Source organism: Botryllus schlosseri, chromosome 2 (genome assembly GCF_051294905.1).
Source record: "Botryllus schlosseri isolate E-star chromosome 2, Bs_hap1, whole genome shotgun sequence".
NCBI classification, from domain to species: Eukaryota; Metazoa; Chordata; class Ascidiacea; order Stolidobranchia; family Styelidae; genus Botryllus; species Botryllus schlosseri.
In genome coordinates this window covers 2,927,195-2,954,918 of record NC_137237.1, presented here as the reverse complement: position 1 = coordinate 2,954,918, position 27,724 = coordinate 2,927,195, and the positions used below count along the sequence as shown (strand labels likewise).

At 40.7% G+C, this 27,724-nt stretch overlaps 1 protein-coding gene across 3 annotated transcripts; it reads right to left on the bottom strand.

Moving 5' to 3' along the window:
* Nucleotides 1–1,485: 1,485 nt before the first annotated feature.
* LOC145433015 (choline kinase alpha-like) lies at nucleotides 1,486–10,000 on the bottom strand. 3 transcript variants are annotated; one of them, XM_080309885.1, is made up of 12 exons: nucleotides 9,828–9,974; nucleotides 8,938–9,034; nucleotides 8,070–8,168; nucleotides 7,890–8,001; nucleotides 7,714–7,827; nucleotides 6,538–6,671; nucleotides 5,150–5,254; nucleotides 4,949–5,092; nucleotides 3,286–3,394; nucleotides 3,107–3,204; nucleotides 2,963–3,044; nucleotides 1,486–2,140 (listed from the first exon to the last, which is right to left on the bottom strand). In XM_080309885.1, exons 3-12 carry the CDS (start codon nucleotides 8,159–8,161, stop codon nucleotides 2,084–2,086), a joined length of 1,047 nt encoding a protein of 348 aa, XP_080166011.1. In that variant the 5' UTR covers nucleotides 8,162–8,168; nucleotides 8,938–9,034; nucleotides 9,828–9,974; the 3' UTR covers nucleotides 1,486–2,083. The 3 variants fall into 3 exon arrangements, with proteins under 3 accessions (XP_080166011.1, XP_080166010.1, XP_080166012.1); XM_080309884.1 differs by lacking the exon at nucleotides 8,938–9,034 and having other exon boundaries at nucleotides 9,828–10,000; XM_080309886.1 differs by lacking the exon at nucleotides 9,828–9,974 and having other exon boundaries at nucleotides 8,938–9,036.
* Nucleotides 10,001–27,724: the final 17,724 nt, after the last annotated feature.

Below are 27,724 nucleotides of genomic sequence, written 5' to 3'. Positions count from 1 at the left end.
GTTGGTAATCTATAATGAGATACTGCGACCCAAAGTACTTGAAAAATTATCCATGATAATTCCATGATTACATGATGGCGCCAAAATGAAAACTCCGTTACAATGCAAAATGAAATGCTGATTTTGAGGGGTTCCAGGACCACGGGCACAATCAAATTTATACTATCGTAATCAGTACCCCGGCAGCTTTCGACTGATACCAATTTTATCAAATTTCGCGCTAGGCAAGCCGGTCGAAAATTACCGTCAAATTGCGTTTAGCCAAATGGAAAGTGTGACGTAGACCAATCGCAGTTAGCCGTCAGATTTCACCATTGTACGGCACTATGAATACAATCCGTGAATTTGTTTATAGATGCATCCATTCGCGGGCCGTACTATGTGTCATTGGGATTATAAATCAAAACGCAATATTGGTATTTGATTATATATTGAGGGATATGGAAACAATATATATATATATATATATATTTATTATTTAAAACAAACAAAGCAATGATTCGATGACATCGTACACGCATCAGAAACAGCACTAAAAGTAATAAACTTGCTGGAGTGGCTGTAAAACTGTAAAATTACTCTCGTGATCCGAAAGTCATTCCCGTTTTGACTTTCTGTGATGAGCTTCTTGGAGGTACAGAACTTCAATATACAATTAAATAGTATATTCATATTGAAATGAACCCGAATATTTTCGGCTGACACTCGTCACTTTCTGTGATGTTTAGCAGTTGAAACCTTTAAAAATGCGTGGACCTTGAGGTCAGGCTATCGCACCAGCAATGAGATAAAAATATGCCATAGTAAAAATATAACACATAATAACACACATAACTATAATAAGAAAAAGTCTCGAGTCTGCAGCGAAAGTGGGCCGTGCTATAAGTTGGCATCCCGGTAATAATGATAATAAGCAATATCGGTTTCGTGTAAAATGACCACAGCTGTTGAAGATGTGGCAAAATGGTGACTTAAAAAGAAACAGAAAAAAGGTCAGTCATCCTGCGTCATCACCATGTTGAACCCCCGGTATTGATGAGGGTGATTTGAAAAAAGATCAAAACCTCAACATCACGGCCCAATTGATGACCTTATGTTTAGTTATTACTATTATTATTGATGAAAAGATGAGTGACGCTTTTCGCCTTAGTTATCACCATCTCAAATGCTAGGCGAGCTAGCGTACCACCACCATTGACGGTGTAGGACCCGGATTGAATCTTGGCAGTAGCAAAGTTTCGTAGCGACGGAGGTTTACTGAGATTCTCATCGCTGTGCTCACAATATCTTTACAAAAAGCCCAGAGAAATGCCCGATTAAGGACCAATCCAAGGAACCTGCGCAGACAAATTTTCAGGTTATCTAGGTGTGCCCGTTGGTTTACATCAAGACACGAGTTTAATGCGCGATCGGCAAATCTGTCATTTTGTGCGCCCGTTCCTGCCCATATCGCAATACCGCGATACCCCTATCTTTGCGAAAAGATAAGCAAGGTAATGTATTGAAGAAGTATAGTGAAAAAATACATGTAAGCGTTAAGATTTATCACACTAGGCCCACTTGGACCGAGAAGTTATCAAGAAACATTCAGAAGTACAATATGCTTGGTAACCATAAGCGAAAGCACGGAAGATTGACGGTAGACAGGCGAATATTCTACGTCCTCTGCAAGCAGCTGCTTGTCGAAGAAGCAAATAAAGTCCGCATTCTCTGCAAGCAGCTGTTGAAGACGGCATACGATAGTTCATTCAAAACCGAGGGAGCAGGAAGGCATTCAAAATCAATCATGCCGTTTTACGAAAGGTGTCATTGCCAAAAGCAACTCTTTGTACAATAAAACCAAGCTGATCAATACTGAGAGAAAACTACAGGCACACACTATTCGCACATATTAAATTCCTTATCGATACGACGAAGTCGAGTATGGTAAACTTGAATAACATTCCATTCCCATCGAATTTGCCATTATTGAGAAAGATGGGCGATAGGCCTACTAAGTTTAGCGTACGGAAAAGTTCGGTGTTCGTCTCTTTGCGTTTGAAAACAGAGTCATTCATCATCATCTTGCAATAGCGAAGGAGAATCATTCAATTCTATTCTTCAATTCGTGGTAAGCTTCCATTCGAACAAGTGCATATTCCTGAAACAACAGACGCATACTATGAAGCATCGCATCGGCACAGCTAAATGAACTATATTTGGAATTCGATGATATCAGTAAGCCTGCACTTGACACAAATCACGAGATCACATATATATATGACTCAGTAGACATCCAAGGCGTTTGGAATTGCAAAATCCATGACTACATGAAATACCGTTTTCGTTTTGTGATCAAGTGCGTATATATAGTCGAAATAAACCAGAATATTATCGATTGACACTCGCCAGGGTCGGACCTCAGGGGAATCGTTAGCAACCAGTCAATAATCTGTTCGTCTCGTTCGTTCGAGATTTCAATCGTTGCTGATGATTACCCATAACGAGTGCCAGCCGAAAATATTCTTGGTTACTTCAATGAGTATAATATTCAATTGTATACTAAATTCCTGTGCCTCCAAGAGCCTCTTCAAGTCTATATATAGCCGTATACCACATGAAAATGTCGCATTTACTTCGTACAATGTACGTCATTAACCACGGTATCACTATCATACATCGTGACCGACAACGAAACCAGGGAATACAGGTACTATACCGAATACAGGCCTGCATTTATGGGCACGAAAAACGCCGAGGTACATTAACTACGATCATAACCACACTTGTTACACAGGACCAAGCCGAGGCGATATTAGAGGGACTTTTATTGAGATAAAATGGTCATGTACACGGTGGGTCGTTTCAAATCGGAGAATGTTTACCATATACATTGTTCTCTACTGCACAGTAAAAACTAAGGAGCTTTGCAAATGTTATTAGCTTCCTGCCGCGCCTATAAGAACGCCCACTTTATGCTTACCATGTAGCCGAAGGAAATATCTGACATTTTTGCTTGCATGACAGACCACAGAGACCAGAACAAGTGCGAGAGAAGGGCGAATCTGAAAACGAAACAAAATGACGCTAAGGGTTTCGAGAACAGTTATTTCGCAAGCCGACGAACCTGTTCGCCTCTCTGATTACGCAGTCCATTTTCCATTTCGCACCCGTAACGCCCGATAATTTGGTCACGCCTCGTAAGTATGATTGCACAAAGTTCTCCTGCAAAGCGGAAATTGGCGGTTATACCCGTTGCCTTCCAAGTAGCGAGTGAACTGGCAGTAGGTAAACAAGTTTACCAACCTGCTGCGTTTTCGTGGGATAGTTTTCTGGCTTGTGCGTGAAGAACGGCCATTTCGAGTAGCTGTAATCCAGCGTCCACTCACAAAAATGATTTCCAATGTCGAAGCCCCTAAAGAAAATTGAAAATCGTAAGCAATCGTAAAAGTTTACGCAAGGTAATCGATGAGATTACAATCGATGTACAATTATGCATTTATTGGAGTATTCGGCAGTGTTACGTACACAAGGTTACTCAAATGCCGGTCCGAATGCGGACCTTTACAGTGCTGCATCGGACCAACGGAATGATTCTAAAATATATTTCCTGCTCTTCGCAAATTATCAGTGCGAATTCTCACTATGTTTGGGCCTACTTACAGCTGCAAGTCAGCATTTCAAACATGGAATTTGTAAAGAATAGATTTCGCATCTGTACGACAAGTTGAAATCTTCATCACTGCCTTCGACTCAATCTCACCAGTCACCACTTTAGAACCAAGAGTTAATGAACTGACAAGCAGGAAAAATGTCAATTCTCCTACTAGTTGTGACTAACAGAACAATAAAAACTTTTTGCTTTTATCGGATTTGGTAGCCTATTACATTTGCATGACTGTAAATTATTTCATGAGAGTTATAACGGGCTTAAAGCAAATTCTTCACTTTTGTAACGAGTCCTTTGCGAAACACAGTGGTTGTTACTGTTTGACATACACGGTGTTTCGACTACATTGGTCATTACTCATTATTCACCTGGCCGAAATTCATTATTTTGATTCCGTATTTACCGACTTGTATCATGGCGAAACAAAGTTGTTGTTGTTTATGGTGTCCAACTGTCCATGGTGTTTGTCGACTGCAATGGTCATTGGTCATTCACACCTGGCCGATATTTCTTATTTTTGATTCCACAACTGCCGACATGTAGCAGGGTGCACTTCTGGGCTTTTGTAAGACACCGCTAACGTGGATGAGATGGCGAGGAGGAGCCTATATAAACCTCCAACATTAAGGTAGGAATTCTGGAGTCGACCTCGGTCGGACTCGAACCCACAACCCGTTGGTGTTGCGAAACACAGTTAAGTAGCCCAGAGGAGGGTCAACAATGAGCGGCGAAATTCCGAATGAGATCAATCATTCCCAATCTCGCATGACCTAACTGCGTAGTGTACCGTGTACACACTGTACACAGAATATTTGGAACAGCTAGTAGCCTCTACGCTAGTTTCATAATTCCCAAAAATACATTCTATCGTACTTCATCTGCGTGGCAACGTTTAAAGTAGTGGGCTTCCTGGAAGCAGCAATAGCCTTAAACATATATTCGCTTGCCAATATAATAGTGGTATTAATAATGACAAATATTCCGTGCTGAGAATGACGACTTTTCACGGTACATATTCACAATTGAAGAGGTTCTTGGAGGTACAAAACCTCAATATACAATTTAACAATCGCATTTGGACAAACTCGAATTCATGGTACAATTGTGCATGCCTCTTTATTTACATGCCGCAGGCAGTGTAGGGCGTAGGCCAAGGTGGGTGTCTGATTGAAAGACTACTCCAAGTCGTTTCGGCATCCCTATATCTTTTCATTGTATCGCAATCGTGTGGTGCATTGGTGTATTGGTATATTTAAATATAAAGATGAAGATGATAAAAAAAGTCTACAGTCTAGACACCTGTAATTATAGCAGCTGTACTCGAAGTCGATTAATTGGATTGGATTGCCCTTGACCGCCGGTCCGCAGGCTTTCAGCAAATTCCCTTCTTGAAGGTCGTTGTGACAGAAAACCACGGGAGCGTTGCTATCGTGAATCAACCGTCTGTAAAGGGAAAATAAGTTTTAGACGGCGCACTGCGCGACCACAATCGATACTCACTTGAGGAATTCTATTTCGCCACTGATATCATATTGCAAGAATCTCATGAAGAGGGAGTGCTTTTCGTGGTCGTCGAAGTGTAGATTGCGCAGGTTATCGTGGTACCTAACAAGCAACACGGGACGTGTAGTCAACCTAACATTGCACAAAATACACAGTACACGGGAAATTTGAGCAAGTATGGAACGTAGCGACAAATATGATTTCAACTTTTATCTTTATACACAGTAAACGAAAGTCGGTTGTTTCGACGATTTTCACCCTAGCCTATGATGCAAACCAGGTAAACCACACTTCCAGGTCCAAACTGTGCTGTCCCACCCTTCCAATATGCGTAAATGATTCAAATAAATCGACTATTTTAAAGATATATCCTACAGGCCTGTCTGTAGGGTTGTAGTGGGCTGTTTTCGTGCACTCAAGACGGCAAAAAACGGTGGTAGACGCAAACAGAGAATCCACTACACCCTGGGATATATCTCCATAAGGATTGCTGCATCTAACCGGGGCCTACGATACTCAAGTATCGTAGGCCCCGATCTGACTCATTTCACGAATTGCAAGGGTCGGAAAACACAATTGGGTACGGTAAATTGCAGTTTACCTGATGCACACTTAACCACATGGAGGCAATCTAGAAAAAACAACGCCAATTTTTCACCCACGTACATGTCCAATTCTCACTTACATTTGCTGACACCTATTTTGACACTAACTGACCACCGCAACATTAGTACATATCTATCTATATAGACCAGAGTTGGACAACTAGAAAATTTGCAGCTTTTACATGTTACATTAGAATTACAATGATTTGAATGTATAGGAACATCATCACTCAAACAATGCAGACGAGGTCTGAAATATGAACTACCACGCCAAAAAATAGAATTAGAATTATAGCTAGACAGCATTATTCAATATTAGATTACAATTACTGTATTCGTGAAAGCTTCGAAATTTATTCAAGTTCAGTTCGTATCAATTCAGAGTTCATTCAAGCATGAGAATGGCAAATGTCTGTGCAGCAAGCTTGGCGCGTTTCGCACTATACAGTTCGCCTGTAGCATTTCAGGAAAATCAGAAATAAGACTATAAGAGAGCATAAGCATAGAAACATTCCAAAAATTAGATCAGAATGACATTATCGGCATTTCGCTCTAATTGGTCTAATTATCTAGTTGCCCAAGTCCGCTACAGTCAGTAGCACCATCTGCTGTTCTAACGTGTAATTAATATCACGAGTCTATGACTGGACGTGCTGTGTTTGCTACCAACTGTAAGCGGCTAGTTTATATCTCATAAAATCGGCCTTTCAATCACGAGATATCGCGCCGGCGATGATCAAAAGACATTGTATTACCTCAAGTCCACAACTGTGTACTTACAATTGCAGCTTGTTCATAACAGTGTCTGGTTGTTTATTAACTGGCATTGTCATCATGTGATAGCTGGCCAGTCGCTTGGCGACGCATCGAGACAGGTAAGGATCCGGAAGATCTTGCGTGGACAACGTTTGACACTTGGTGAAGGAAGAAAAAGCCTGTTCAAATCTCTGTAAACCATCTCAAAACCACACCGATGAACAGAATTGCGGGCAGTGGCATATGGTTTGATTCGGGTCTATTCACTGGTGGTCAGTAACGAAATTCTTCTACAATCTTTCGAAGAGTCAAATATGATTTCCTACCTTCGCAACTTACTCAAGTTATTATTTTAGGCTACTTACACGTCTACGTTTTGGGCAAAACCACAAAAGTTTGGGATTGTTGATTAAAAACTTTGTATACTATAGATTTTGAGAAGTTGGACGTAGTTTTTTCATAAGATTGCATCACTTTTATTCGCAAAATCTTCGCGAAAACCTCGTGATGTCGCCATCACAGTAATGGATGACTATATCATACCGTCATGATGTATATTTGTATAGTCATTTTGCGTTAGTCTCCAAGATGCATCATGAAATTTCGAATGCGAACCGTCCATAAAATCTACATTTTCAAGTTACATAAGTGAGTATTTAAAGGGGCACTGCGCTCTAAAAATGATGAGGTCTCAAATTAAAGGGCAAAACGAAAGAAAAATGTTGGCCCAAGCCGTTCTCTTCAGAACGCCACCGTAATGGAGCTGTAATGTATTGAAATTTCCAGAGTTGCAGCACGCTCCAGCAGTCACGCAGAGATCGAACTTTATATAGTTGTCAGCCGATGTTATGAAGGAAATATGTCGTACACGCCAAGGTGGTTTAGATACCGCGTTCAACAGAAGATGTCCAGTCATGAGATTTATGTAAAAATCGGGCCTAGTGTATTCTATTTCCTTCATAACATCGGCTGACAACTATAAAAAGTTCGATCTCTGCGTGACTGCTGGAGCGTGCTGCAACTCTGGAAATTTCAATACATTACAGCGCCATTACGGTGGCGTTCTCAAGAAAACGGCTGCGGCCAAAATTTTTCTTTCGTTTTGCCCTTCAATTTGAGACCACATCATTTTTAGAGCGCAGTGCCCCTTTAAGTGAGTTGAAGGATTGCGGAAAGGAGATAGAAACTAAAGCTTCTCACCTGGATATACTCCTCCAGTCGTCCGCCGGGAAACACAGCGTACAGCCGAGGCCCGATTTTCCGTTCTGATAAGATAGAGAACACGACGCTCTCCTGTATTTGAGCAGCAAAGTCCTACAACGACAAAGATTCCATTGCATCAACTGGCCACAAAACATACCGGATGATCACATCACCTGGATAATGATTCCGTATATTCTCAGCACCACAATTGTCGGACTATTCTCAACCGAATCTTCAGTAGAGGGTGGTATTCGGCACACATACAGTTTGTTCGTCAGTCCTCCGCTATATTTGAAATCGAAATTCGTTTAAATTTAGCATACACTCAATGCAGAATTGTATCAAAAAATTACCCTAGCACAGATATCTGGAATTCCCGTTTCGGGATCGTTTCCCAGCGGCCCTTGAGGTACTCCTTGCAAAGCTTGTACGCCTCCTCACGCATATCCGCCCTGCCAACACAGAAGCCGGAGTCTTAATACACGAGCGGCGTGAGTGTGACGACGATGGTTACTAGGCCAACATTGCCTATGAATACGCCACGACGTATTCAATATCGTATGAAGGAAATATAGCCATCACCACAGGCGATGGACTGTGTAGAACAAGTTAACTAGTTAGGTAATACTAGTACACTCTTAGCAAAAAAAGCGTGTATGGTATTCACACCTACAAGTTGTTACACGAAAACAGAACCTACATCAGAATTATACCACAGTATAAATGAAACAACATCTTAACTTAATCCGAATGATGGTTGATAAATTCTAACAAGCATAAATGGTTTACGAAGGAACGTAGGGACATATGATTTTATAACAGTGCGTTAAATAAATAATTAATAAATCAGAACCATATATTCCGAAAAGAACTAGAAGCTATATACTGGATATTTACAGAGAAAGACAAACGCCGATTGATAATGTTGATTTGCTCAAATCGTGCAATAATCAAATTGAAACACACACATCCTGAAGTATTAGAGGTTCTATTTTCGTCTACCACCTTTTGGGTATGAATACACATTATTTCCCTTAGGAGTGTAGCATATCGCTGATCAAGGTCACCAAGACAAAACATTCGCTAAATTTGCACACGGCATCGAAAGTAAAATCCGTTAAGATACTCCCGCTTTTCAAGATTCTAGTGCGGGAGGAATCCGTGTGCTACTTATCATGTAGTCGTAGGGAAGGTAATCTACATCATACGAGTCCCACTTACTGTTCATGGCTCACAGGCCATCTCTCGACGTGTCGGCATTGCTTACTGCAGCAGTCATGTTTTCCTCATTTGGACCAGCCAAGGAGGTCGGGATGCGCTATGAAGTGAGATTGATTTACTACTAACGACTAACCTAACTAAGCGTCGGTAACACGAGACCGATTTCATCCATGTGTGCCACTGCTCATTGTAAATCGGATCAAACTAGAGATAGCACGAATTTTGCCGAACTCGGGAAGGTGTTACAGCAAGTCAGCGAGGATCGCACGCATAACAAGTCCTCTCATCAGGTGTGAAATTTGAAATAGGTTCTCGAACGGATACTTGACATAATTTGTGACGTGATCGAATCGAAATATCTTGATAGCCGTACAGAAGCTCCTTGTACGCCGCAAGTTTAATTTCCGTATACTAATCTTCTTATTGACACGGTCGCTGTTTGCGTTGATGGGATTCGTAAGAGCTTGCGCCGATACTTTCAAGGACCAGGCCGAAAGACGGCAAACAATGGCGTCGCGCGCCTCTCTAATACCGCATAACAATAATAATATATTGCCTGGACCCAGGAGCACTATACACGAGAATTCCTTATCTCAGAGCATAGCGAACTCATTACGATAAGTTTCGAGCGAAGTGCGTGAATTTCTGGATCGATGATGCATGCATTTGGGGATGGTACCTACAATTTCATGTGGAACTTGTCGATCGATCGATCGGGGGTGGATCGTAATTGCATGCAACACTTCCGTCGTTCAGCAAAAGACGCAGAATACGTTGTAACATCCTCACCTCATCAAATCAACCTAACCATAACCAAATATGGGAGCCAAACAACGCCTAAAATCCCTAAGATGCGTTTTAGCGCAAGGTTCTAAAATAAGGATACTTACTTTACGCCAACGCTTTCGTTCTCAAGGATGACAGACACGTCCGGTTGCTTCGGGATGGCATCATAAACCGCTACTACTGCCGTAGTCATGTCGTCTTCGTCTATGCTTTATTTAACGCTAAATTATAGGCCTTTCAAATCTATTAATGATATGATAGCATCAAGAAAATTTCGGTATCAATTAGGTTAACGCTTATTCATGCTTATTCATGTGTATCAGTAAATGAAAGTCAAGTAATAACCCTGCAAATTAATCCTATCGCCACTGACGATTGATACTGGTATTTCTCACCGTTCAAACGACAACACGAGGAGTAAATCAGAATAAGTCAAGTCACTAACTGAGATGAGTGCGATATCTTGGTATATTTTATTTTAAAAGTTATGACGAAAGCCTTGCCTGCCGCACGAAATAAATGACATATAGTCACGAGGCAACGACAGCAAGCACGCGTAGTTGTTTCCTTGACAAGTGCGAAATAGATTGTACCCTATGAAATTTATATCAATTCATAACGCAAGCACGTCTAGTATGTTTCTGAAATAAGTTCCCGCATATACAGTTATTTACATCGCGAGCAAACTTTCCACTGGGGATTGGAGTTCGGGAGTATGTTTACCAGGTTCACCACTGCTTCTCAATGTTTCAACCCATGTGAAATTTGATTTCGGGGTGTAGAGAGGGTGGACCTAAAAGAGTTCCTTTTTCGCAGGTCTTGGATTCCACTGCCTTGACACCATCGTGTTATCTGTTTGAATAGTGCATAAGGATATCCGAAGGTATAATACTATCGGATTGGGATCAAGCGACGCATTCTTAACCGCCATTCGATCATAAAAGCGGTGTCTTACAAACGCCTAGAATGAAATAGCGTCATGCTATAAGTCGGCAGCTCGGGAATAATCAATATGAATAGAAGCCTGATGTGAAATGACCGCAGATGTCGAAATATCATGTATTGTATACTAAAACAACAACCTTCTCGGCCGAATAATACTCCGAGAAAGTTAACAATATGGAGAGGGATATTACACTTCCACTTTCTTGGTACACCTTCAAAAATATCTCTCATTCTGAAGCAGTCAATGGAAAAGCACCAAATAAATACCAGCATTTTACATATTTCCCTTCCTTCAGAGAATGAACTTATAGTCGACTACCAGCCTCGAAGAGAATCCCAATATTACATATGTAGCTGGCAGCTGTAGGTAGAGACTTCATTTCTGATTCGTTCTCTAATCTTGATAAGGGGGATGGCAGTTCCATGGCTGGACTTCAGACGCATAAACATGTACTACTCCTGCCTGAAGCTTGTCTACTGTTGCTGTTATAGGAATGAAAGAACAAGCAACACAACAGCTAAAAAGTCAACCATCTTACCAGCGTCTGTCTGTAAGAGCAATGGCGGCGAGTACCCCGGATGTCTCATAGCAGAGTCATGTATTACCAAAGTGTTTTTTCTACACGGATGAGTTAGCTTTTCTCTCATCTCGCCAGGCGATGAAGTGAATGGTTGATGTTATAGGGCGTATCTGTGGGCGTGGACTGTAGACTACGGACCAGGGATTTCTAAAACTTTAGATATCCCTGCTACGGACCAGGGCAGTGGTTCTCAACCTTTTTGACCTCGCGGCACACTTTGAAAACGAAAAAAAGTTCGCGGCACACTAGCACAGTGGTTCTGAACTCTTTTGGCTTACGGCACAGGCAAACTACCAGAATGCGTATAGCCGCAACCATAGTCTTACAGAGGTGGTCACTGGTCACTGACGAAGTACTTCTACCTTTTAGGAGCACTCAAATAGGCTTTTCAATGCTTGAGTTTTCTTTTATCTCAGCGGACATCTCACAAATACGTATGCGAATGGTATCATTAGACATGGGAATCGTTTACAATTCTTCCCAAACATTTCTTACAATTTTATTGCAAGCCGGAAGAATAACTTTCTCCGCTTCCGTGCGAGGTTTTGAATTATCCGCTTACCACATAACAACTGGCCTGCTGAGATCTCGTTTAAACTTCAGGTTGAGCTTAATTTGATGAGATTGGCTTGACAATAAGGTCCGTCCACTAACGCATTGTCGATGTAATTAACCGTCGCATCGAAGAGTCCAGTCGCGATCGCCACTAACCGATACCGATGCGTAGAAGTGTATTATGCCAAACGCATTTCCACGCAAATCGTGTAATGGCACCTGTGGGGATAGTATACCTCAATAGTGTTGCTGGCAGCCACCCGCAGATGAATTGCAGTTCCAACAAACCGGAATAATAAACCTCCGCGGCGGAGAAATTTGTAACTGATTATAATTTTAATAACTTTATTCTCAATTCTCGAATTTGTCGCCTGCAACATAACTCTGCGCCCTGAGCCTACATTTTACCTCCAGTGCTGGCACGGTACCTAACAATCGCAATGTGAATGGCTATGTTGGTAATTATAATTTGTAAACGTGAACATCACTTCCAATGAGTTCATTTCTCGATGGTGAGAATGCCTTCCTAGGTGTTGGAGGTTTATGTAGGCTGCTACTCGTCCTCCGATGCGCGAAAACAGTGTCTTACAAAAAGTGGGGGGCCGTGCTATAAGTTGGCATCTCAGGAATCAAAATAAGTAATATCGGTATGGTGTAAAATGATCATCGATTACAAAGACATGGCAAGAATACGACTGCAAATAGAAACAGAAAAAGATCATCAACCTGCGGCATGTCCCTGTTCTGCATCCGTTTCTGATGGGGGTGACAAGTATAAGGTGAGCACCTTCAGCCACACCTCAATATCACGGTACAATTGCCCGAGTTTAGTTATCACCGTTCTAAATGCTACTATGCGTGGGCAAACTAGCGTATCACCCCCATTGGCGGTGGAGGCCCCAGTTTGATTCATGGCAGTGCAGTAGCAAGTTACGAAGAATAGCAGATTTATTAGATTCTCCGCCCCTATACGTTGCTGTGCTCAGAGCGTCTTTACAATATGAAGCCCAGAGAAAGACCCAATCCATGACCTAATGGGGATGTCAGATTGAGATACGGTCGCCTCGACATCCTTATATCTGTTCACTGCATCGTATTGTGCATCGCGTGTCTTGATCGGGTAAATTCAATAAAAAAATCGACAATGACACAATCAAAATTTGGATTTTTCTTATACTTCGACATAGTTTACCACATTTGCTCGCGGCACACCTGAGCAGTCCAATTGGCACACTAGTGTGCCGCGGCACACCGGTTGAGAACCACTGGACCAGGGGTTCCCAACCTTTTTGGATGTCGGGCCGCATTCCAAACTTCAGAAGCCGCATGATAACACTCGAGTAATGTCAGCTTAAAACGAAAATTTAAAGGTAGCTATCAGTGATGAGCATCGGAGCGGAGTCGGAGTTGATTCGGAGCGGAGTTTTGCCGATTTTGTGACAGTCGGAGCGGAGTCGGAGTTTACTACAGATATTTTTTCGGGGTATTCTAACTTTTGTCTCCGACATCTTTGGATGGCTGTGACCAGAATGCACTATTGATTATGATTACAAACCAAAACAGAGACAGTTGACACCTTGTAAAGTTGTAATATGACGGGTAACATGCAAAAATGATTGCCAAGTGCATAAAAATCAGCCATCTGCACTGCAATTGGGGACTGGAGAGTAAACAATACTGTCATATTATCACATGTACCATGTTGTACCATGTGTACCATGTTGTACCATGTGTACCATGTACCATGCAGAGTTGGATCAATTACAATATTTTAATTCAATTACAATTACAATTACTCAATGCTAAAAATATCAAATTACAATTACAATTACAATTACTGTTAAACATGTAATTATTACAATCATAATTACAATTACAATTACTTTTAAACAGGTAATTGATTCAGTAAAGAGGTGTTCTTTGAAAACCGCGGCGACGTAATTAGCAACAGTCTCAAGCTATTCATGTTTCATTCCTGATATGTAGAATATCCTTTAATTGAAAAAACTCGAACGTATTCGAACTATTCCTAATCATGAGTACTGAGAACTACAAGCACAGAAAAATGTTTCAAGCGACTGTTAAGAACCAAAGGTTTAAGCGACTAACAGCGAATAGGCTACAGGACAGTCAATGAAATGTAATCAAACGATTAGGCTACTCAGAGCTGGGTCAGGATGATGAAATGTAATAGGCCTTTTGCAGGACTTCGATCACGTGACTAGATACGCATAGCAACAACAAATTGGTTAGCAAGTTACTTTCTCGCGCACCTGCTTCAGTGCTAAATATCGCATAGTGTACTGTTGATTTCTGGTTGTAAACGTTTCGGAAATTTGTTGTAGAAGTCATCAGAGATTTACCTATGCTAGATTCGTACCGGATTTTCACTGGTGCGACGAATAAATGATTATTTTATGTTGTGATTGTCAGGTTTCCGTGAAAATATAATTCAGATTGTAATTGAGCAAAATTTTGATCAAATTACAATTACAATTACAATTACACAAAATAGAAATGCTTCAATTACAATTACAATTCCATGAAAAATGTAATTAATTACATTCAGCTAAATTACAAATTACAATTGATCCAACTCTGGTACCATGCTTGCCACTGTTTCGGATACTTGACGATATTCACCGGAGTATCTCGGAGTCTGGGATTGAGCTCTTCGGAGTCGGAGGGAGTTTTCCTCAGAGACTTAAGTGGTCGGAGGGATTCGGAGTCTCGAAAAGCACTATCCACCCATCAATGGTAGCTATAGCCTACCTCTGAATCTCACCTTCCAGCTAATTCAAAAGCAGCACATAGACTTATATCGATTTTATATCGGTCATTTTAGCATTGATAGACGCAGATTGGCGAGTGCTATACATTGAAATAAACTGATAATGCATATCATTACTACAACATACTATTATGTCGTTATGTGATGACTTTTATACATTCCAGCCCTTAATGCACAAGTTTGCGGTGGATTATACGCTAAATAATATTGCACTAATTGCAATTTACACTTGAGTATGAGCCGTTATTTTGATGTTATAGTCAAATTGTGTCGAAATTTACTATTCTCAGAGACGATATAGAAAATTCTATGACCAGCACAACTCAGGATATATCCCTGTCTGGCGCGTATTCATCCATGCGTTTGATGCTAGTCTGCAAGAATAGTTTTCCCGGTTTCAGAAGCGACCTTGGACGGCTTTAGACATAATTTTCCTCAGTCTAGCATTCATATACAGCAATTACCTATATCCAACCATTCATTCCACAAACAAAAACTCCCGTCCATTATACTTTTGTGGCATATTTAGCGGTCAATCAGAGCCGCAAAAAGGCTACTGGAGCTGCATGCGGCTCTGAGAGTCGCGGTTGGTAATCACTGCTTTGGACTGTGTAGATTCATTGTTTCTTAACCTTGCCTCCAGCGCCACCCAGGGGGTGATTAGGATTTTGAAGGGAGCGGAAACGCTCAGGGAGCGATATGGGGACTCCGGGCTCATGGAGGCGGTATGGTGGGCGCTAAATAAAAATGACTTCACAGTAGATTATGCAGTGGGAAGATATGATTATAGCCTATAGTAGAATAACAGTTCTATAAATCCCTGAGTTCTCGTTGCAAATTATCATTCGACAAAATCTGCCAAATCTCTAAATTGTTCGTCACGCGAAATATACACCGACAATCCTTGCAACATGTTTCCGTGAAAGCCGTGATTTATTATAATTCATGTAAAATTAATTGCGCGTACTTTTAGGTAGCCTACACTCAGGGTTGTAACCAATAAGTCACCAGGTTCCGAGTCACAATTCAATCTCCCTTTTATAGTTTTGACTCGAGTCAAGTCCAGTCATTTTCAATTCACCCCCGAGTCAAGTCCGAGTCCAACTCAGTGAGAAGACGGTCGATTCCGAGTCATGGTATTATGACTCGAGTCCAAGTCCAAGTCATTGTGTTGACTGCTCAGTTTTCAGTTAAAGTGTATAACCCACTCTTTATAACCCTGTTTGGTGAAATCGAATGGTTCGAATTTATACCACACTAATTCTCCTCACTTTGTGCAGTTTCTGGTCGCATTTTCAAGTACCAGTATACCAACTGATGAAACCCCAATAGCGTGATTCTTCGGAATTACAATGAAATGTCGGTTTTGGCCGTTTGGGTATCGAGTCATATGACTTGGTTCGAATCATGCGCAATGACTCGAGGCCAAGTCGAGTCAATACACAGATTGAATCGAGTCGAGTCATTTCCGTATTTTGAGAAAATGACTCGAGTCAAGTCGATTCATCAGAAAATCGTGACTCCAGTCGGACTCGAGACGAGTCATGACTCGAGTCATTACAACCCTGCCTATACTATGTTAAAACACTTCCGTCACGCTAGCTCGGGATATTTTCTACAAAATGTTTCCTGCAGCGCACAGCGTGTCGAAATCGAAGACAGATACTAGATACACTTTTTAGAATGAGAGCCCTTAGTGCATTAAAGGAGCTTTCATCATCATCATCATTGGTTTATTAGCAATTTTATCAGTTCAATACACCACAAAAATGCGATACAATGAATAAACAGGAAGATGTCGAAGCGACTTGGATTTGTCTATGGAATCAGACACCCACCTTGGCCTAGGCGATGTAAAGAGGAGGCATGCACACTAGGGTTATGACTAGAAAAAAAATTCAAAATTTTGTGTGGCCTGTAGTCACAAACGATGAGCTCTTGTGTCCTGATTGCAAAATTACCAAAAGTTAAGACTGAATAAACAAAAACCTCCCGCACATAAATTTTCCAGTTTTCACGGTATGAAGGATAGGCTTTTTTGTAGATACAGACCATATAATATATATACCGACTGATTTGAATTTAACTGACTCAATTCCAATTGCGAAGATTTAAAATAGTATTTTGGTAAATTTTGATCGCTCATATTGAATTATTCCTGTCGTTTTCTTGCTTACAGTCAAAATTAAATAATTAATAAATAATTATTAATTTCGATTTTAGATGTAGACTGTATAGATCGTATAATTTCAATTTGTCTGACACAAATCGAACTGGTTGTTCGAAAAGGCGAAAGTAGAACAACTCAACATATTTTCAGCGGTCTAGAAAACCGATTAGAGGAATATGATGAAAATTTGAAAATGTCATATCATATTTGACTCAGCATCTGTTGATACTGGGCGGCGGAATGGCGTTGTTGTGAAACTGCAAATTGCAGTGATGAGCAAGGGTTTTCATAAACCACAATACATTGGTTGCCAACATAATATTATCGATTCCTAAAGCATATATCAGAGTTCTTCAATCCAACATCCTCAACAAATCCAACTCTCAGCTACAAATTTGGAGATGATATGGTAAAATACTACGAAAACTTGGTACAATCCATCAAGCCAGGATTTCAAATGAAAATATTAGAAAACCGAGGATGGAGGGATGATTTTAAGTTTATCTATGTGCTGTGCAGAGCATGCCGCTCTATCAGAGAAAATAGTAGATTAGCACTAATCAAATGACATAAACTTCCATCTCTACGCAATGCGAGATGAAGTTCAAGGGCTATAATTCCGTACTTCCAAGTCCCCAGATGGAGAGTAACTCTTGAGATATCATGCTTATTCCTCGCAAATGCGTGTCAGGAAGCCTGGTATTCTAACCAGATGTCTATAGATGGAATATACTGGAGCCCGACCGTTTATCGGTTCGCCGATAATATCGGGACGATATCACACTTCGACAGAATTATCGGTATCAGCCATTGAAGCTGAAAAATTATCGGCAATTCTCGTGACATCACAACATGGCGGTAGGAAATCAGAAAACTATAATCTTTGACTGCTAGATTGAGAATATTGATATATGTCACAAGCTTACACTTAACAGGTGTCCAGATGTAGCCTTTCTAATTACTTCATGTTCAAATATAACAATGGCTGTAAAGATGTTCAAATAAATGCTCTGAAGCTTTGAAAATGTGCTTATGTATATCCAACTTCTTTTGAATATCGGCTGAATGTATTGGGGTTCTCGGTCAAGGTGTGAGATATCGGTTTTATCGGTATCGACCCAAAAATCCAATATCGATCGGGCTCTATAGAGTATACCAAATATTATTTGCTGCTATTTTTGCGCTCGAATGTCCTCCAGCGATAAAGTGCCTTAAAATCCCATTGGAAGTCGGATATTTCCGTTGTAGATGTCCCTGGCACTAACATAATAACAGAAAGAGAAGTCAAATTGATGGATGAACTTTACCAGAAGTACAAAAGGACATATATATGAAGATTAAATTTGTAGCAAAGAATACCTTTAAATTGTAAATTTTTTCTATATTTGGACCAGTGTCGAAAATTGAAGTTGGTTTGTGCGGGACATTTTTTTCGATTTGAACAAATTAATTATAATTTTTTTAATCCATACCAAAATGCTCATCAATTCCTGCTACAGGCGAATTTTTTTTTAGTCATAACCCTAATGCACACTGAATGAAAGTAAAGAAGACATGATGTTCGACGAAAATTATTAACTACATATAAACTTGTATAATGTATATGAGAGTTACAAAATTATAACTTCGGAATATTTATTCATCGTATCATAAAGGAGGATACTTTTATAGCGTTGTGAGTGACCGACCGACAAGCCACAACGTCACATGAACGTTATATAACATGGATTGCTTTGTTTGGAATGCATTCATATTAAAGCTAATAACTGGGTGCGGTGACAAATTCAGTGTGAGCTAGGATCTCTATCAGAGTCTCAGTTGACTTACTGGTCACACAAAGCACATGGACACAATATTCCACTTTCGTTTAGCTTGCTATTGAAATGTCCTTAGACGGTACAATCACTGTTAGACTTTGTTATATTGTCCACGAGGGACATATATAGTTCCACGAGTAAACAGGCATGTTGCAAAAGGCCACAGTTTGGCGAGAAGCACCCTCTCCTCTATACTAGGGTTGCCATACGTCCGGAATTTCCCGGACATGTCCGGAATTTAATTGTTCAAACTAGCGTCCGGGAGGAATTTCTAAAATATGCCAAATGTCCGGAATTTTGAAGACTTGACGTGGCCCCACAATTTTTTCGTAAATTAACATGAAAATATTATTTTTGGGAATATTTATGCTGATGCATGATATTTTCCTTCGCGCTGCGCGCGATTCACTATCACACTCATTGATTTTAATATGGGGACTAACACCGTCGCAAAAAGTGCAATAAAATATAAATGAAAACAACCTTCATTTACTGGAATAAGCCTAATTGTAATCGCAATTATAGGAGAACGGTATATTCCTAGAGATCGTTAAGGCCGTTTAAATGCTTTATTCAATGATATATAGTGGTTCCAAAGTTGGCGGTCGTTTGCCTTTATTCTGGGTTTCGCGAATATGTCGAACGTAATCAGCTTCCAAAATAGCCCGTGAGTAAGTCGGGGCAAAGGTGCTGACTTCTTTTAGTAATCAGCTCCTCAAATTTTGATCCGCGCGACGGAATGTTTTCAAATTGGAGATGGAGTAGTGACCATAAAAGGTTGGAAACCACTGGATGTGAGGTGTTTATAACGCTCCGTGGTGCGCACCGGCATAAGGCTGATAAAAAATCTTATCCGTGGGACATAAACATGACTTAACGATGTACGATTACGCTCCCTGTATTTTCGAACTCATCATCCTCCTCCACCAACTATACCGCTAACACTGATCATGTGGGCGCGGGCGGAGAGTATAGTAACTGTAGTAACCATATAGTAATACATGGAACAACCAATATTATTGATGGAATTCATTCAAAAAATTTAACGACCATTTGCATATAGAAACCAGATTCATATAGCCAGCCTCCCCCCCCCCGGTAGTTGCATCGATTTCTCCATGGTGGGCTCAAAATCATTGTTTATTTGAGTGGCAAGGGTCTGAAAAATGTGGTTTCGGTCCCGGTTACACAACATTCAGCCACATACATTCTCCTGAACCTGATCGTGACCACCTCTGGTCTATGAGCAAAGCTTTGCTAGTGTGACGTCAAAACTCATTTTAAAATCCTCTAGTGGGCGCTAAAGAGTGTCCGGAATTTGTGTCACAGAAATATGGTAACCCTACTCTATACATAGCCTACATACAGTCACACAAAGCAATAAGAACAAAAATCAATACAATTACCTTCACCGTATTGCCAATGACAATGGTGATTCGGGGTGTGTACATTGGGCTCGAACTAAATGGTATGGGCCCGTACCCGATAGTTGTTTTAACAACCTTGGTTTGATTTCGAATATAACGCATACAGTTATTATAGCGTTAATTATTCGAGTACTCGAGCGCGATTCAAGCACTAAATATTTCCAATAGCAGTAAAGTCCCAACTCGAAAAAACCTACCGGGCTTCGACCTCTTACCTATTGTTTTTTCTTAACGCAGAGCGAATATTTTGTAGATGTTATACTTGTGTGTAATCTGACTCCAGAAGGTTACTTGTAGCATTCGTTGTGTATATCTTTCTGTTCGACTGACCGGCGTCCCACGCCGGGGATTGGCTCGTTGGCTGATGTACCACGAAGCCTGTCTATAGCACACGTCTATTCGAAGATCACACAGACGAATGTTTTGTTTCTGTCTCCACGACTTGTAACTTTATTGCTCAACGTACAGCGGCGTAACAGTACGTCCAAATTATAAATCAAATAGAATGAATGAACTGAATGTCTTACGTGGTATTACATTCGTATATATATATTATAGCCACGAGAGATCATATGCACCAAAACATCGTACGATTTATTTCTCTTATCGTTATTCACACGAATCACAAAGGTCTTATCGGGTTTTCACTTCAGGGAATTAGGTAAGGTTTTATAACACTACTCATTGAACACTATTAAAATGGCGTTAACAATATATTTCGTTAAACTAAATATGGAGGGGGGGGGGGCAGATTTAGACAATTTTTGAAAGGGGCGTCGCTGGAAAATGGTTAAGAACCACTGTTGTAGATGGTGACCAACTGACCATACATAGAGACTAGAGGTGAATCAGTTCTGCACTCTAGTCCAGTGGTTCTCAACCGCCGGTCCGCGACGAATTTCCTGCCGGTCCGCCAGGAATATTATAATTTTAAACCTCAATCTCAAGATGCAATATGTTAAAGGCTTGTCCATTGATAAGAAAATAAAACATCAAATTTTAAAATGATTCATAATTTCGTGAGGTAACATTAGGTCTGGAAGCATGTTCGTTTTGACGTGAAGTTCAAGCCGTGTCATTAGACGACATGCGAGCGACAAGTACGAGCTTACTCGCTAAATCGCGCAGTTTGCACGATCATTCGTTTTCGGTTCATTCATATTATGCAGGACTGTAAATGCCGCACCCCAAACTCCCCCATTGAAGGGGGCCGGGCTTGAAAGGGGCCAATGTTATTTCGTTAATGAACATAAATTAAAGAGTATTTTTGTTGAAACTTCATTGAACTTTTCAATTTTATTTTCACGCTCTGCCCGATTTGGTGTCACAAAATGCCCTGATTATTGGTTATCCTTCTTCCAGGAAATACGCATGAGTTATGGTATAATCAACAGCTGCAACATCAATGTGTTGTGGGTTCGAGTCCGACCGAGGTAGACTCCAGAATTCCTACCTAAGTGCTGGAGGTTTATCTAGGCCCCGTCTTGCCATCTCATCCGCAGCGGTGTCTTATAAAAGCCTGGAAATAAAGAGAATTGGCCTGGTGTAAATGGCCATAGCAGTCGACAAACACCATGAATACTACGAACAGACAAACGCATGAGTTATAGGAGTAGGTATTTTGGCGTCAGCCATTGCTGTGACACGACGCACCAACCCATGACGAAGTTTAGGCTAACAAAGTAATCCGGAAAGTGTGTCAAAAATTAGGCAGCGAGAAAACCTTGGCCGAAAAGGACTGCCTTTTGTTGACCGAAAACTTCGATATATACAGGTGTCAGATTGTCCACAGGCACCTGAATGGCCGGCGCCGAATTTCGATGTCTTGGCAATCGGTACCCCACAGGACAAATGGCATCCAACAGAGAAAAGTTATTTTCCAGTGAAGAAATAGGCCGATCAATTTGGGGGCGTGTGAGTTTTTTAGTTTAATACGCTTGGGCGATTTCAATAATAATAATAATTCACTATATAACAGACAGTAGGTCACGAATTAATGACATGTAACGAAACAATTTTTCCACCAGGCCCGCCCGAATATGTTTAATTGTTGATGGCGTGCCCTAAATTTTCCAAGACAACACCTCACTCAGCTCTATCGGAAATCTGGTAATTCTGAGAGGATATGAAAAATATAGCAATAATATGCAATTGCCAGTATTATTGACCGAATCGGTCATGAATTAGAGAAAATTTCCGTGCTTCGCGCGATTGGGCTACATCAGTGGTTCTTAACCTTTTTTCCTCCAGCGTCCCCCTTCAAAAATTATCGTGCTCCAGCGCCCCCCACCTCATATTGTAAGGACTGTAATAATGACAATGGGTAAGAGGGAGGGCCGTAATAGCACTTCGTCAGCCCCCTAAAAACGATTGTCTTGCGCACCCATAGCGTGATAACCAGCCTTCTGAGGGCTTCGTCCGCAAGAACCCCGTCGCGTGATTTTGATGGCCAGCAAAGTTTGTGTGGCCTGGTCGCACTAGGCGCAAAAATTTACTATAATGCATGAATGAATAGGTGGTAATTGCATATATATGTCGCTATAAACTTTTTATCCTCTCAGCCCACGTAATCAGATTTACCAGTAGCGTTGAGTGAGCTGTTGTATTGGAAGATGAAGGCCGCGTAATTAATAATTGAACATATTCGGGCGTGCCCGTTGATACAATTAATTCGTTACATGTTGTCATTTTATTACCTCTTGTCCGCTATATAGTCAAAAGATATTGAAACGCATCTACGTATTAAACTAAAGTAAGCACACGATTCAAAATTAGTATTTCTTCACTGGCAAATAATTTTCTCTGGTGGATGTTATTTGTCCTGTGGGGTGCAGATTGCAACGACATGATATTTCGGCAGGAGCGATTTAAGCACCTATGGACAATTAGACTTATATACCCTACATGGAAGTTTACGGTCAACATAAGGGCGATCCTCTTCGGCTAAGGTTCTCTCGCTGACTATCTTTTTATAACACTTCTCGGAGTGCCATATTTATTCAGAACTTTATATGTCTTTGTGCATCGTGGCGTGGAAATGGCCGACGCCGAAATGCCTATTTCTATTTTCTATAATTATACGTATTCTTTCGTGGGGGAGTCGTCGAAACATGATGTGTAATTTATGTTCATTCACCAAAATGATTTAGGACACCCTTCGAGCTCACCGATTGGGGGTTTGGGTTGCAGCAGTTTCGGTCCTGGTAAGAGGTCAAAGTCCAGTCGATGTTTTCGGGACTTTGGTATTGGAAATATTTCGCGCTTTAATCGCGCTCAAGGACCATTCGACTATAATAAACCATATAATAATTGTGTGTGGTATATTCAGGGTCAAATCAAGGTATAAGGTTGTCTTAACAACAATCGGGTACGGTCTCATACCCTGTAGTCCGAACCATCCCGTATTCACATCTGCGATTGGCAATACGGAGAAATTAATGGTATTGGATTTCGTCTTAGTGCTTTGTGTAACTATGAGTAGGCCTACGTCAGTAAACTGAGAAAGTGAGAATGGGATGCATATATCTGCTAACATTGAATTTACTACCGTACCCAGTTATTAATTTTAACATGAATGTATTCCAAACAAAGCAACTTATATTATATAACGTTCACGTGAGATTGTGAACCACAACGCTAAATAGTATCATGCTTTATGATACGATGAAAAAATATTCTGACGATTTAATTTTGTAGCTCTCAATTACAAGCGTATTTAGTATCCATTTCGTGCACAAAGCTTCAAAACTTATTTTATGTACATGGGGCTCTCACTCTCAAACGTGATATACAGTGCCTCCTTCTTCGATTTTCACACGCTGTGCGCTGCGGGATATAATACCTAATTCGAAACATTTTGTTGAACATAACCATAGCAAGCGTGACGGCAGTGTTTTAACGGGAAAATGGTGATCTAAAAGCGCGCACAATGCGTTTTACATGAATTATAATAACCCACTACATTTATGAAAACGTATGTAGCAAACATCGTCGCGTAACGCGACCACAAATTTCGGGATTTGACATGTTTTGTGGAATGTTAATTATTTGCTCTGAATACGCATTACGGATATGTCCCACTACCACATCATCTACTGCGAAGTCATTTTTTCTTCAGCGCCCCCCATATCGCCCCCTGAGCGTTTCCGCCCCCTTCAAAATCGCCACCGCCCTTTGGGGGCGCTGGAGGCAAGGTTGAGAACCACTGGGCTTCATGGACTCTCTGCATACACTGAGTAGGATGGATGTGCTCATAGGTACTGGTAAAAAACATCTATCTAACTATGGGAGGGCCAACGTTTTCTGATGAAGAGCCTTTTCGGCCCTAATTATGTGGGTGGTCAGGTATAGCTGTTGCCATGTGTTTTCGTACGGTGCATTTTATCCGTAGCAGCTATAGTCGCCTACGTCTCGCGGTAGTGGAAAATGAGCATTGAGCAAGGTATAGCGCGGCCAAGTGCTTGGTTTGACTCTGAAACACTTCTTCTCTCGATATTATCGAAGAGAAGAATATTATTCGAGTTAGCGTGGTCGGTTAATACCACGGCCTACAACGCGAAAGACTGTAAACGACTCTCGGCGGTAGCATTTTTATCTGGGCGGGGCAATTTTACCTCGACTCAGCAGATTCACTATAATATAATATAATATAATATAATACAATACAATATAATATAATACAATACAATACAATACAATACAATATAATATAATATAATACAATATAATATAATATAATATATTATAATATTAATAATATAATAATTTACAGAGCGCGCCGAATATAACAATATATCAGTATATTACACTAGAGCGCTGTACAAAATGCACTAAAATATAAAAGTAAACAAGATGTGTTAAAGACCGAGTTCATAGTTGTATGGCGGTATGAACACTACTGAAGTTCGAACAGCTTCCTAGATACTAAAAATCTATGTACAGTGATGTTTTAAGCTGTTCGGAGGGATTTTATAGAACAACCTTTTGCAACTTTTCAGGTTTTCCCTATTTTTCGTACCAATTTTCACTGCAACTTTTATCGAATATTGCGTCAAAATGTAAAGGAATGGTTTAAAAACATGCTGTAAACTATTTCTAGTATGGTTTTATTCTCTTTGATTTGTAAAACAAAGAGCTATATCATGGGTTAGCTGCGTCTCAGTGATCTCACTGTCTTATCTATGACACAATGCCTTGCAAGCAAGAAGTTAAACTACCCCTGCCAGGCACGACTGCGCCCGAACAATATGTAAATAGATCGATTTAGTAATTCTGTCGTTTAAATTCGAGAGAGTTCCCCATTTTACGAAGGCCCAGGCGAGACCGCCGAAAACTACATTTACACTGGGACACCTTATTCAGGCTATTGATTTTGTTAAAGTCGCCAAGAATGAGTTTTTCTGCAACGCCTTGGGTCAAGTTCGCAGACCTAGGGGTTTGGAGTAAGTTATTTGACTTGTTCTTGGTCGAGGTATCGCCATGCTGTTGTTTGAATTTTTTGGGAAAATTATTCCCGCATTGCATAATTTTCTTGCTGTGTACCGGGAAAAAATATAACTTTTGGCGGTCTCGCCAGAATGTCCGTGAAATGGCAAAGTAACAAATTTGACAGCTCTGCAGAAACTAGGTTATACAACAGAATCTTCAAAGTATCTCATACCCTACTAATTCAACAAAACTATGAATGCAACTTTTTACTGCAACTTATGTTAAAATTAAGTGCGACTTTCTCGCGATTTTGGTGCAACAAAAATTTGCCCTAGGATCACGCTTCCTTGACCGAGTTACCAAACGAGCCGCCATGTTTTGGATCCTCTGTAGCTTGTCGGTGCAATTTTAGTTTACCCCGAAAAGCAGAGCATTTCCATAGGCAAGCCGTGATATCACCAACGATAGTATTATGGCTTTGCATGCATCCTCAGATAGGTAGTTCCTGATTCGACTGATCATGTGGATATACATGAAACAGATCTTTGGTGTATTGTCGATATGTTTTTCCATTGAGAGCATGTCGTCAAAGTGAATACATAGGTTGCGCACGCAGGACTTGGCTTGGATAGCGTTTGGTCCGAATCTGATGGTGAATTCATTGTGGTCGATGGGGCGTCTGGTTGGAGCAAAAATGATGAGTTCCGTTTTCTCGTTGTTTAATTTGAGACGATTTTGTGTCATCCAAAGCTCAATATCGATAAGACATCGCTGCAATTTGGATGACACGCTCTCTCAATCAAGTATAATATCTCGGCATGGATAGGCAAATGGAAATCTGCTGTATTCGTCAGCAATTACGAGCAGACACTTTCGAGATCCTTCGACAGGGCCTTAGAAATCAATCTTATTCTCTCCCACTGCCTAGTCGATTTGAGGAGAAGGTGATGGACATTGGATTTATAGAATCGTGGTTTGATTTCTGAGCACTTTCTGCAGTTAGCGCAGATCTTTCTGACTTCATCTACAGAGAAAGGTAAGTGTTTCGCTCTAATAAAATGGTGCAACTATCGTACCCCGGGATGGGCAAGAGCTTCGTGCACCTGATGGAGAGACAAGGCTGAATTTGGCAACTAGCAGCACACACGAGAAAATGTATCTGGAACAATATTCTCAGTCCTAGGGCACCGAATTATGTCACACTTGAAGGCGATCAATTCGAGTTTCTACACCGAAAATTCCGCATTTTTGATTTTAATGGCGTGAGTTTTGCTGAATATGATTGACAACGCTTTTGGATCCGTAACCAGGCGGAACTTATTGCGGTGAAGCTAGTGACCCCATTTTCGTATGGCCTCAATAATAGCAAGGGCCCCTCTTTCAACGATATTGTATTTTGACTCGCATCACAGGCAACATCGAAAGTTTCGTCGTCATATATACAACTTAGGCAAGCACCTATATAAGACTATTACTCAACGATTTGAGAGCCTTGCGTTCATCGGTTGTCAACGGAAATTCATTGTTTCGAGTCGATGGTTTCACTTTTTCCGAAAACGAAGGTATCCATTTCGAATAATAAGCGACAGTGCTTTAAACTTTTGGCATTGTTAGGGATGGACAATGGACCCATTCATCGAAGGTTTCAGATGGCAAGGATGAGGCTTAATTTTGTTATGGGAAATAATAAGGTAGGCCTACCCCAGGAGCGATAACTTTTCAACAGATAACACACATTTCTTTTCATTCAGCGTCAACCCGTCAGCCTTGGCTGAAGTCATAAAACGTTCCAACCTCTTAATCGTGTTCTTTTCAATTTTTACCATAAATAGTTAACATTGTCCAGGTAGGCAATAAGTCTTTGCAAGTTATGATTTTGGATAAACTTGTCTATGAATCGCTGGATAGCAGCGACACCATTTGTTATACCAAATGGCAATCGACGAAATTGGTATAAATTACCGTCAGCTTCGTAAGCTGTTAAAGGACGATCGGAAGGGCAAAGCGACACCTGATGATAGGCGGATTTCAGATCGATGGTGCTATATGCCGTCCCTTTCGCGACTTCATTCACAATATGCTCGATTTTAGGTAGCGGATACATATCCAAGGGCGTAGGCCTATATCTGTTAATAGTTCGAGAATAGTCGATCACTAACCGCTTTTTATGGCTTTCATATTTCGTTACCAGAACCTGAGCCCGCCTCGGAGAGACGGACTTCTCCATCACATCTTCTTACAGTAATCTTGATACCTCTTCTTTGATCGGAGCAATAATTTCGTTATTT

What these genes read in the sequence shown, in the direction of transcription:
- LOC145433015 (XM_080309884.1), bottom strand. Translation starts at nt 9,916, where the DNA reads ATGACTACGGCAGTAGTAGCGGTTTATGATGCCATCCCGAAGCAACCG. An exon ending in GACTGGAGGAGTATATCCAG is followed by an intron (nt 6,672 to 7,713) that starts GTGAGAAGCTTT and finishes TCCTTCACCAAG; the next exon opens with TGTCAAACGTTGTCCACGCA. An exon ending in TACAGCTGCTATAATTACAG is followed by an intron (nt 3,395 to 4,948) that starts GTGTCTAGACTG and finishes AATTTTCTTTAG; the next exon opens with GGGCTTCGACATTGGAAATC.